Source organism: Salvelinus sp. IW2-2015, linkage group LG33 (assembly GCF_002910315.2).
Source record: "Salvelinus sp. IW2-2015 linkage group LG33, ASM291031v2, whole genome shotgun sequence".
Lineage (NCBI taxonomy): Eukaryota > Metazoa > Chordata > Actinopteri > Salmoniformes > Salmonidae > Salvelinus > Salvelinus sp. IW2-2015.
In genome coordinates this window covers 27871876-27884863 of record NC_036872.1, presented here as the reverse complement: position 1 = coordinate 27884863, position 12988 = coordinate 27871876, and the positions used below count along the sequence as shown (strand labels likewise).

The 12988-nt window shown below is 41.6% G+C and overlaps 1 protein-coding gene across 1 annotated transcript in view; it reads left to right on the top strand.

The window, feature by feature from the left end:
* LOC111957358 (hexokinase-2-like) overlaps positions 1–12988 on the top strand; it is a 106100-nt gene that overhangs the window by 17539 nt on the left and 75573 nt on the right. The window contains exons 2-5 of the mRNA XM_023978129.2: positions 4610–4772; positions 8558–8706; positions 9545–9664; positions 9802–9897. Of these exons, the coding sequence (XP_023833897.2) occupies positions 4610–4772; positions 8558–8706; positions 9545–9664; positions 9802–9897 (528 nt within the window). The remainder of the gene's footprint in view (positions 1–4609; positions 4773–8557; positions 8707–9544; positions 9665–9801; positions 9898–12988) is intronic.

Here is a 12988-nt window from a genome sequence, read left to right as displayed (position 1 = left end):
CCCTTAAACCAACATAGAAACAGACAACATAGAATGCCCACCCAAACTCACGTCCTGACCAACTAACACATACAACAAACTAACAGAAATAGGTCAGGAACGTGACACCTTTCCCTTTGAGGACTGGCAAAATGTCCTCACTTCTCAGKATTATCTTTGGTTTACCTGTCTTGTGAGGACTTCTGGTTCACACAAGTATATAAGCGGTTACACACACACATACTAATTGTGCTAATTCAACACAACGTTATGTAACTTCAGTGGGAAAGCAACAAAATAGAGACATACACTTATAACCACGTAAGCAAACAGATGGTTCCTTTGTATAGCTATTAGCTACCCATTGTCACTGCACGGTAAACCTCATGAGCATTGACTACTCATGTCAGGCTGTAAGTCAGACATTCAATAAGGAATCAATAGCGTCCTGTCCAGGGGGTAGAATGGTACGTCAAGCTGCCTCACGCTACAGAAACAGGAAACATGCTCCTGCCCTATTAGCCTTTCTGTCTCGAACAAGGCCTGTTGTAATAATGCATCTTCTTTTCTCTGTTGCCKTTTCCTAAGGTCAGGTGGATAAATACCTTTACCACCTTCCAGTTACAGTGCATTCGGAAAGCATTAAGACCCTTTGACTTTTTCCACATTTTGTTGAACAGCCTTATTTTAAAATGGATTCATTCTTTTCCCCCCCTCATCAATCTACACACAATACCCCATAATGACAAAACAAACAGGTTTTTCAAAATTGTTGCAAATGTATTAACACTGAAATATCATATTTATATAAGTATTCAGACCCTTTACTCAGTACTTTGTTGAAGCACCTTTGGCAGCGATTACAACCTCGAGTCTTCTTGGGTATGACGCTAGAGGCATGGCACACCAGTATTTGTGGAGTTTCTCCCATTCTTCTTTGCAGATCCTCTCAAGCTCTGTCAGGTTGGATGGGGAGCATCACTGCACAGCTATTTTCAGGTCACTCCAGAGATGTTCGATCGGGTTCAAGTCCGGGCTCTGGCTGGGGCCACTCAAGGACATTCACAGACTTGTCCTGAAGCCACCCCAGCTTGGTCTTGGCTGTGTGCTTAGGGTTGTTGTCCTGTTGGAAGGTGAACTTTCACCCCAGTCTGAGGTCCTGAGTGCTCTGGAGCAGGTTTTCATCAAGGATCTCTCTGTACTTTGCTCCCTAAATCTTGACTAGTCTCCCAGTCCCTGCTGCTGAAAAACATCACCAGAGAACTGTGGAGCACTGTCAGTGACCATCGGGTTCTTGGTCACCTCCCCCGATTGCTCAGTTTGGCCGAGCGGCCAGCTCTAGGAAGAGTCTTGGTGGTTCCAAACTAAACTCAGCAAAAAAAGAAACATCCTTTTTTCAGTACCCTGTCTTTCAAAGATAATTCGTAAAAACCCAAATAACTTCACAGATCTTCATTGTAAATGGTTTTAACACTGTTTCCCATGCTTGTTCAATGAACCATAAACAATTAATGAACATGCACCTGTGGAATGGTCGTTAAGACAGTAATAGCTTACAGATGGTAGGCAATTAAGGTCACAATTATGAAAACGTAGGACACTAAAGAGGCCTTTCTACTGACTCTGAAAAACACCAAAAGAAAGATGCCCAGAATCATGCTGCAAGGAGGCATGAGGACTGTAGATGTGGCCAGGGCAATACATTGCAATGTCCGTACTGTAAGACGCCTAATCGTCCTAGCAGTGGCAGACCACGTGTAACAACACCTGCACAGGATCGGTACATCCGAACATCAGACCTGCGGAACAGGTACAGGATGGCAACAACAAATGCCCGAGTTACACCAGGAACGCACAATCCCTCCATTAGTGCTCAGACTGTCCACAATAGGCTGAGAGGGGCTGGACTGAGGGCTTGTAGGTCTGTAAGGCAGGTCCTCACCAGACATCACCGGCAACAACGTCGCCTATAGGCACAAACCTACCGTCGCTTGATCACACAGGACTAGCAAAAGGTGCTCTTCACTGATGAGTCTCGGTTTTGTCTCACCAGTGGTGATGGTCGGATTCGCGTTTATCATCGAAGGAATGAGTGTTACACCGAGGCCTGTACTCTGGACTGGGATCGATTTGGAGGTGGAGGGTCTGTCATCGTCTGGGGCGGTTTGTCACAGCATCATCGGACTGAGCTTGTTGTCATTGCAGGCATTCTCAACGCTGTGCGTTACAGGGAAGACATCCTCCTCCCTCACGTGGTACCCTTCCTGCAGGCTTATCCTGACATGGCCATACAGCATGACAATGCCACCAGCCATACTGCTTGTTCTGTGCGTGATTTCCTGCAAGACATGGATGTCAGTGTTCTGCCATGGCCAGCGAGGAGCCCGGATCTCAATCCCATTGAGCACGTCTGGGACCTGTTGGATCCCAGAGGGCTGGGCCATTTCCCCCCACAGAAATGTCCAGGAACGTGCAGGTGCCTTGGTGGAAGAATGAGGTAACATCTCACAGCAAGAACTGGGAAATCTGCTACTGTCCATGAGGAGGAGATGCACTGCAGTACTTAGTATATGGTGTGGCCACCAGCTGCATTGACTGTTACTTTTGATTTTGACACCCCCCCCCCCCTTGTTCATGGACACATTATTCAATTTCTGTTAGTCACATGTCTGTGGAACTTGTTCAGTTTGTCTCATTTGTTGAATCTAATGTTCATACAAATATTTACACATGTTAAGTTTGCTGACAATAAACGCAGTTGACAGTGAGAGGACGTTTCTTTTTTTGCTGAGTTTACTTCCATTTAAGAATAATGGAGGCCACTTGGTTCTTTGAGACCTTCAATGCTGCAGAAATGTTTTGGTACCCTTCCCCAGATCTGTGCTTCGACACAATCCTGTCTCGGAGCTCTACTGACAATTCCTTCTACCTCATGGCTTGGTTTTTGCTCTGACATTCACTGTCAACTGTGGGACCTTATAGAGACAGGTGTGTGCCTTTCCAAATCATGTTCAATCAATTGAAGTTACCACAGGTGGACTCCAATAAAGTTGTAGAAACATCTCATGGATGATCAATGGAAACAGGATGCACCTGACCTAAATTGTGTCTCTTTTCAAAGGGTCTGAATACTTATGTAAATAAGGTATTTCAGTTTTTTTTATATTCACAAGTTCAAAAGTTTGGGGTCACTTAGAAATGTCCTTGTTTTTGAAAGAAAAGCTTCTTTTTTTTTGGTCCATTTAAAATAATATAAAATTGATCAGAAATACAGTGTACAGGGCCTCCCGGGTGACYCAGTGGTCTAGGGCACTGCATCGCAGTGCTAGCTGTGCCACCAGAGACTCTGGGTTCGAGCCCAGGCTCTTTCGCAGCCGGCCGTGACCGGGAGGTCCATGGGGCGACGCACAATTGGCCTAGCGTCGTCCGGGTTAGGGAGGGTTTGGCCGGTAGGGATATCCTTGTCTTATCGCGCACTAGCGACTCCTGTGGCGGGCCGGGCGCAGTGCACGCTAACCAGGTCGCCAGGTGCACGGTGTTTCCTCCAACACATTGGTGCGGCTGGCTTCCGGGTTGGAGGCGCGCTGTGTTAAGAAGCAGTGCGGCTTGGTTGGGTTGTGTTTCGGAGGACGCATGGCTTTCGACCTTTGTCTCTCCCGAGCCCGTACGGGAGTTGTAGCGATGAGACAAGATAGTAACTACTAACAATTGGATACTATGAAAAGGGGGTAAAATATATAATAATAATAAAAAAATAAAAGGAAATAAAAGATAGTGTACTGTAGACATTGAGCAAGAGGACAAGTATATTATTATTATTATTCTCTAGTTTGAGAAACAGACGCCTCACAAGTCCTCAACTGGCAGCTTCATTAAATGGTACCCACCAAAACACCAGTCAATGTCAACAGTGAAGAGACGACTCTGGGATGCTGGCCTTCTAGGCAGAGTTACAAAGAAAAAGCCATATCTCAGACTGGCCAATAAAAAGAAAAGATTAAGATGGGCAAAATATCACAGACACTGGGCAAAATATCACAGACACTGGACAGAGGAACTCTGGAGTGGTTGAAAAAGACTTTGGTTGGTGGCATTAAAACTCGTATGTAAACTTCCGACTTCAACTGTAATTGCAAAAGGGTTTTCTAATGATCAATTAGCCTTTTTAAAATTATAAACTTGGATTAGCTAACACAACGTGCCACTGGAACACAGGAGTGATGGTTGCTGATAATGACCTCTGTAAGCCTATGTAGATATTCCATTAAAAAGCTGCCGTTTTCATTTACAATAGTCATTTACAACATGTACAATGTCTACACTGTATTTCTGATCAATTTGATGTTATTTTAATGGACAAAAAATTGGCTTTTCTTTCAAAAACAAGGACATTTCTAAGTGACCTCAACTTTTGAACGGTAGTGTATATTTGCAAAAATGTCTAAACCTGTTTTTGCTTCGTCATTATGTTTTTTTTTGTGTGGTTTGATGCAAAAAATAATTAATTCAATTTTAGAATTAAGATGTAACGTAACAAAATGTGGAAAAAGTCATTGGGTCTGAAAACTTTCCGAATGCTCTGTATATCTATCTTACTCTGTTTTCTTCCTCTCTCTCTCTCCCTCTCAAGGTGGATAAATTCTTGTACCACCTGCGGTTATCGGACGAGAACCTGATTGACGTGTCTGAGAGGTTCCGGAGGGAGATGGATAAGGGGCTAGGCCGTGACTCCAACCCTACGGCCGCTGTGAAGATGCTGCCCACATTTGTGCGCTCTACCCCTGACGGGACAGGTAAGGGGGTCGGTGGAGGGGGTCTGACAGACATCTGTTGAGTAATTTCAATTTTATTTACGTCTTAAATGTTATTTAATCAGGAAGTCCCATTGAGGTCAGAAGACTTCTTTCTTCAGGGAGGCCTGGAGTAGTCTCGGTACATCCATGCCACAGGCCCTTCTTAGAGTCCATAGAGACCCATGCCTTGCCTACCAATGCACTGTACAGGAATAAGAAYAATTGCACAATCCTGCACAATTTCATATTTGTAACTTGCTTAGATGAGGGCAGGCTGGTAGGAAGTTTTTTGAGTGACAGTTGTTTAGATGGCAAATGAGAGACTGGTGMTGAAAAGCACATAAATCCTGAAGCTGTGTGTCTCAGCGGCAGAATATGACCTGTGTCAGTGAACTGTGTCAGAATGACACAGCTAAGCCCAGTTAAGAGCCATAGATATTTATAGCTATATGACTCTGACCCCATCTAAAGTCTTTTTAAAATCTTATTTAACCTYTATTGAATGAAAAAGTGCCATTGGTGTCAGAAGACCTCTCTCCCAAGAGAGACCTGGCCTTCAAGCCTTCTCATGCACAGTAATTGGAATTTTCAAGAAACAGCACAACCATGCTTAGAAATATGTCAACTATGGACTGGTTGTTGAGGTGAGAATAGGAGGGAGTTTTTTTTAGTTTGACAGCCCTTTAGATCAGGGTTTCTCAATCTTCGCCCTAGTTTGTCAATCTTGGCACCTTTTMGTTTTTGCCCTAGCACTCACCCACTTGATTCAACTAATCTACTCATCATCAAGCCTTTTGATTTAAATTGGGTGTGTGAGTGCTAGGTCAAGAACAAAATGTGCACCCCTTTGGATCCCCAGAACCATGATGAACCCTTAGTTAATGAAAGTATGCTGGTGAAGAATGGCACATAGAAAATCTGGGCTCTGTTATAATATCCATCCACACTAGCATACCACTTTGAATGAAATTAATTGGACATGCACTCTAGGAGGGTTTTGTCTAGAAGGGATACAGCTTTTGTCAAAATTGACTTTTTTTTGCAGGTTAGAAGAACTTACCAGCAGGTTAGGAGAATTAACGTAGCAGCTTAGGAGAATAGGGTTAAGGTTAGCTAAAATGCCCCCCCCCCAAAGATTTTTTTTTTGACGTAGCTGTATCCCATCTAGACATTACACTCTAGCGGTAGGCCTATGCTGCATGAACATTGAAATGTTCCAGCTGCGTTTTCCTTTGAGTTTGACCTGTGTTAGTGACTGTGACCGGGGCATATCAAAAACCACTCTTGGAGACTGGGGAAGGTGATTTGTCGTAAGTGACTGGAGAGGAATGGTAAATGTGAATTGCAGAGGAAGTGCAAAAGCACCCAGGCCAAACCTCTGTTTGCTCAGCCTGTTGACTCTGGTCATTATTGGCATATTAAACTCCAACCTATCAGATAAGTGTCTATCCAGCTGAACCACTGTTATGTCTCCCTCCCTCTTTCCCATCACTCTCACTTTCTCTGCCTCTATCTTGTCTCTCTCTCTCTCACTCTTTTGTGTTGCACGATATACCGAAACGTCTGTACTTTTTTAATACTAAAACATGAAAAGCGGTTTGGTACTAGAATTGTTGTTACTTTCTGTACTTATGTCAAATGTGTCTCACGTGACATCAAACATTTCAAAGATTCAGACAAATTACTGAAGGGGGCAGTAGCTAGCCAGGCTGCGTTTGCACATGCAGCTGACACCGAGCAAGCCACTTCCTTAAGAAGCAAGCAAGAAGAGCATGGCTTCTTCAAACGTAAATTCAACTTTTATTATAGCTCAGTGTCCGCAGCTTGTTGACCAAACTGTCTGCAGAGGCAAACTATGGGAATACTTTGATTACAGAGCAGATGGGGGGCCAGCCCACCAAAACAACTAAGTAAAAGGTGTTACAAAGCAGTACAGTGCAGTTTATTAGGCTACAGATTAAATAAGTGATGAACTTCACAGGTGGTGAATGTGCAAAGTGATGAGCTTGATGCTCCTTTCCAATAAATAACGAGGGTTTTATTCTGGTGACATGATCAATGCTTGGTTGCCATTTGACAAATACAAATAACTCTCTTATCCATAATAATCTCATAATGTAGGTAGCCTATCTGCGAGTTGTTGTCTATAGCGCACATGCCAAGACCAGAGTGGGCACATTTGCTATATAAACGCAACAGTTTTTTAACATAACCATCAGCAGAGTTGAAAATGCGAACGAAACCCATTTATATTGTATTTGCGTTCGATAATTTAACGTCAATAGACGTTAACGTCAAAAGTTATTTTTATGTGCACTACGTCATCAAATAATCAAAGCTTGATGATGAGTTGGTTATTTGAATCAGTTGTTTAGTGCATGGGGGGACACTGCTGTAGACTTAATGTCTATGGTAGACTATTTCAGTATCGAAGCTTCAGAAATTAGATATTCTATTTGTTATTTTATTTGTTCTACCAGTTATCAATATATTGTTCAATGTTAAATGTTATCTGTATCGAAAAAATCTGCTATTGTGTGTGTGACAGCACTATTTCTTACTCTCTCTCTCTCTTCGTTCTCTCTCTCCTTCCTTTCGATGTGGTTTTCTTTTCAATCTAAATTATGTGGTTAGCCATTGATCATGTAAACCTCACTTTGAAAAGGACATTTCAATGAAAGGGACATTGAAATGTTGAATGTTCGGTAGCCTATTCACTCATGTGACAGGATTCAAAACTTATTTTATACTTGTTTATTGCGTTGAATAAAACCTTATAGTTTGGTAATTAACATTTTATGTTGGTTGTTATGCATTATAACATAAGGTCAGTCCATTGAAAGATTCACCTTTATATCTCATAAAAATGGTAGAAGGTCATGGGTATGTTATTGGCAATGGGTGAAAGACATCACTTTTCAAAGAGGACTCCGATGTTCAGAAGGAGCCTACTGCTTCATGGTCAAAGTCCTCTGTGGTTGTAATGAAATTAATTTTAGTCTGACCTGTGATCACCCCTGCTCCAATCAACATTATTGCTGCTCATGGTTATCTCTATCGCAGCTTTGTAGCTTTCATAAAGACTGTGGTAGAAACGTATACACTTTTTATAAAATAGTACTATGACATGAAAAATACCATTAGGCCTAGTTTTGGTACATTCTTGGATTTATTGTTGTCCTCCATATAGGCTGTGTCACGCCCTGACCTTAGTTATCTATGTTTTCTTTATTATTTTGGTTAGGTCAGGGTGTGACGAGGGTGGGTATGCTTGTTTTGTATTGTCTAGGGTTTTTGTATGTCWWGGGGTGTTMGTAAGTCTAGGCATATGTATGTCTATGGTGGCCTGAATTGGTTCCCAATCAGAGGCAGCTGTTTATCGTTGTCTCTGATTGGGGATCATATTTAGGTTGCCATTTTCCCTTTTGGTTTTGTGGGTTCTTGTCTGTGTAGTTACCTGTTCAGCACTCTTTGTATAGCTCCACTGTTAGTTTTGTTCAGTGTTCATTCTTATAATAAAGAGAATGTACGCATACCACGCTGCGCCTTGGTCTCCTCCCTATGACGGCCGTGACAGGCTGTTTGGAAGACTTGTAGTATATAATATATTTACCCAGACGAGCACCACATTCCCACTTAACTATTTGGTAGAGCATACCTGTTTTCTTTACCCTCTCTATTGCAGTTTAGTAGACTTAGTACTGTTAGTTTGTGTTTTTTGTATAATTCTTTTTTTCTTGCTTTACTGCATTTTTGAGTGTGTGTTTTTTCCCTGACTCGTCCAGAAAAGGGAGACTTCCTGGCTCTAGATCTGGGTGGGACCAACTTCCGGGTCCTGCTGGTGAAGGTGTCTGACAACGGGAAGCAGAAGGTGGAGATGGAGAACCAGATCTATGCCATTCCTGAGGAGCTGATGAGGGGCAGTGGCGAAGAGGTGAGAGGAGAAGGGGATGTTCATTTCAATGGACATCAGGAATGACCTAAATTCACACAGCAAATCCTTGCAATGGGCCAGATGCTTGACCTTTGACCTTATTACTGTGACCTCTTAAAGGGCCAATCGGGAGTTGAAACAATAACAAAGCAACCACCCCATCACTTTTTCTGTAAAAAGCTGAGGGATGGGGCTGGAGAAATGTAATTAACACACAGACCTATGGATGRAAGGACTAACCATCCATGATATCAAAATTATAGTTTTAACTATGTTATGAGGCTTTAACTTGTTTTTTTACATTTACTTTGTTTACAAACATTGGTGTAAAACAGTTTTCTATTTTGGGTTCTGATGGGGTACGAAACTAATAAGCTCATGAGTCATAAGTTATATTCTTCAAGAATCAACAGATACATTTTTTAAAACTTATAAATGAATGATATGTATGTAGCAACTGCTGATTGTCCCTTTACACACTTTGCCTCATTGTTCAGACCAAGCAGTATCAATGTCGGTAGGTCTGATTTATGACATTTGTATAACATCGCTAACTTTGATGCTGGGAAGAACATCTGGTTCTGGAATAGGGGTTTCATAGGTATTTCTAAGTCTTAACTGTGTTGGGTAAAGACAACATTTGGGGTGTTCAATAAGGGTTGAGGTTGGTAATTGCTTTTATGTCATATTTGTAATATTTGACCATAACATTATTTTGCTAAAATATGAGAAAAATGGGGTGGGAAAAAACCATAGATCATATCAATGAACTGAAGGGGTTACTAGCACATTAACCAGTTTGCTGCTGTATGTTAACACCCCTCTGTTTCGCCCTTAGCTCTTCGACCATATTGCTGAGTGTCTTGCTAACTTCCTGGAGAAGCTGGGGATCAAGAACCAGAAGCTTCCTCTGGGCTTCACCTTCTCCTTCCCCTGCCAGCAGACCAAACTGGATGAGGTGAGGAATAAGGAGGTTGACTATTGAGGACCGCATTTGAAATTTAAAGAGAAAAAAGGAACTGTGATTTGGAGGTTTGAGCCTTCAGAATGATCCAGAAGTTGTCATTGTCTGTGTGTGTGTGTATGTTCATGCAGAGTATTCTGGTGTCATGGACCAAGGGCTTCAAGTCGCATGGGGTGGAAGGGAGAGATGTGGTCAGCCTTCTGAGGAAAGCCATCATAAAGAGAGGGGTGAGTCAGTGGAAAATGAATGGGCCAAGGTTATGCACCAGTGGCAGCACTCTCTGTGCCTACCACCTTGCCACATTATGCCTTTTTCCTTCCATACAGATAATGTATGGCCTTCCAGCAAACTCCCAGACATTGTGTGCTATAAAAGTAATCTGACCTATATAGGTTATGCTGAAAGTATAACATGAAGGCTTCAGGCCTTCATTCAGCAACATTAAGATGAACTGAAACCCAGTGTTTATTCAAGTTTAGAAAGAGACCATCACACTCAACCCACCAATATCAAACAAAAAGATACGCCATACAATATACAGTACCAGTCAAAAWTTTTATAATAATAGTGAAGACATCAAAACTAGGAAATAACACACATGGAATAATGTAGTAACCAAAACAGGGTTCAACAAATCCAAATATATTTTAGATTCTTCAAAGTAGCCACCCTTTGCCTTGACAGCTTTGCACACTCTTGGCATTCTCTCGACCAGCTTCACCTGGAATGCTTTTCCAACCGTCTTGAAGGAGTTCCCACATGCTGAGCACTTGTTGGCTGCTTTTCCTTCACTCTGCGGTCCAACTCATCCCAAAACATCTCAATTGGGTTGAGGTCGGGTGATTGTGGAGGCCAGGTCATCTGACGCAGCACTCCATCCCTCTCCTTCTTGGTCAAATAGCCCTTACACAGCCTGGAGCTGTGTTGGGTCCTTGTCATGTTGAAAAACAAATGATAGTCCCACGAAGCGCAAACCAGACGGGATGGCGTATCGCTGCAGAATGCTGTGGTAGCCTTGCTAGTTAAGTGTGCCTTGAATTTTAAATAAATCAGACAGTGTCACCAGCAAAGCACCATCACACCTCCTCCTCCTTGCTTCACGGTGGGAACCACACATGCAGAGATCATCCGTTCACCTACTCTGCGTCTCACAAATACAGGGAGGTTAGAACCAAAAATCTCAAATTTGGACTCATCAGACCAAAGGAGAGATTTCCACCGGTCTAATGTCCATTGCTTGTGTTTCTTGGCCCAAGCAAGTCTCTTCTTCTTATTGGTGTCCTTTAGTAGTGGTTTCTTTGCAGCAATTTGACCATGAAGGCCTGATTCACGCAGTCTCCTCTGAACAGTTGATGTTGATGTCTCTTACTTGAACTCTGTGAAGCATTTATTTGGGCTGGTAACTCTAATGAACTTCTCCTCTGCAGCAGAGGTAACTCTGGGTCTTCCTTTACTGTGGCGGTCCTCATGAGAGCCAGTTTCATCATAGCGCCTGATGTTTTTTGCGACTGCACTTGAAGACATTTTTTAAATTCTTGAAATGTTCAATATTGACTGACATTCATATCTTAAAGTAATGATGGACTATCATTTCTCTTTGCTTATTTGAGCTGTTCTTGCCATAATAGGGACTTGGTCTTTTACCAAATAGGGCTATCTTCTATATACCACCCCTACCTTGTCACAACATAACTGAATGGCTCAAACGCATTAAGAAGGAAATAAATACCACAAATTAACTTTTACAAGGCACACCTGTTAATTGAAATGCATTCCAGGTGACTACCTCATGAAGCTGGTTGAGAGAATGCCAAGAGTGTGCAAAGCTGTCAGAGGCAAAGAGTGGCTACTTTGAAGAATCTCAAATATAAAATCTATTTTGATTTGTTTTAACACTTTTTTTTGGTTAGTACATGATTCCATATGTGTTATTTCATAGTTTGTCTTCCCTATTATTATACAATGTAGAAAATAGTAAAAATAAAGAAAAACCTTTGAGTAGGTGTGTTAACTCAACTGGTACTGTATAATAAATCCAATAAATTAAGATTTTAACACAAAAGAGAAATACCAAGATTTTTGTTTTTGCAATTTTTCTATTTTATAACATCACACCCTGTTCCCATGCTTAAGAAAATTACCGCACTGATGAACCTTGGAGTATTTACCCATTTTGTATGGAACATTAAGTCAAGCTCTTCATACTGAGCTTTACAGTAGTTATCCTTTCATGTCTTAGGGTGTATTCAAAACTCGGGGGGAGTCATAGGGCGCAGGTAACCTAGCGGTTAGAGCGTTGGGCCTGGTGTACGTAACCCTAAGGTGCCGTACTACTTTGGCTGACCCTATAAAACAACACATTTTACTGCACKTATTTGGTGTGACAATAAAACATATTTATTTTATAGCCCACTCTGTGATGGCTATTATGGGAATGTGCTGTGTGTATGTACACACAGTGCYTTTGGAAAGTATTCAGGTCCCTTCACTTTTTACAGTTGTGGAAATTCTTAAACAAGGACACTCAAAGTCAATTTTAAATGAATCGTTGTCTGTCAGCGAGCTGGAGAGGTTCCAACAAACTTAATGCACCATAGTGAATGTCTGTCAGAAGCTCTGCTAGAGCAGTCCCAGCAGTTGTCTGTGTATAGCTGTATATAAGACAAGTTATATTTGCATGATTTAGCATAATTCATTCATCATTACCATTTTGTTTCATTCATATGACCGACCAATACTGACTGGTTCAMAACATGTGACACACCAATACCTCACGAGGCTTCTTCTCCTTAAGCTGAGACCTTGAAATATTAAGTTGTCAAAACAAGGTCTAGGCATACTGCCAAATTGCAGATACTGATAAGTGAGGATTTGTTCAATCAGTCACTTGCATGAACTCAGAAATTGGTTATTAGAACAGCACATGTATAAAATGTCCATCACATTCCGTTACAGCCTTGTTCTAAAATTGATTAAATAATTTTTTTCCCTCAATATACACCAAACATAAGGACAAAGCGAAAACGGGTTACATTTTTTATTTTTTATTTTTTTTACAAATGTATTAAAAATAAAGAGCAGACAGACACCTCATTACATAATTATTCAGACCCTTTGCTATGAGACTCAAGTGAGCTCAGATGCATCCTGTTTCCATTGATCATCCTTGAGATGTTTCTACAACTTGATTGTGGTCTACCTGTGGTAAATTTAAAATGACATGATTTGGACAGGCACACCTGTCTGTATAAGTTCACACAGTTGACTGTATGTCAGAGCAAAAATCAAGCCGGACAATTTGAAGGAATTGTCCGTAGA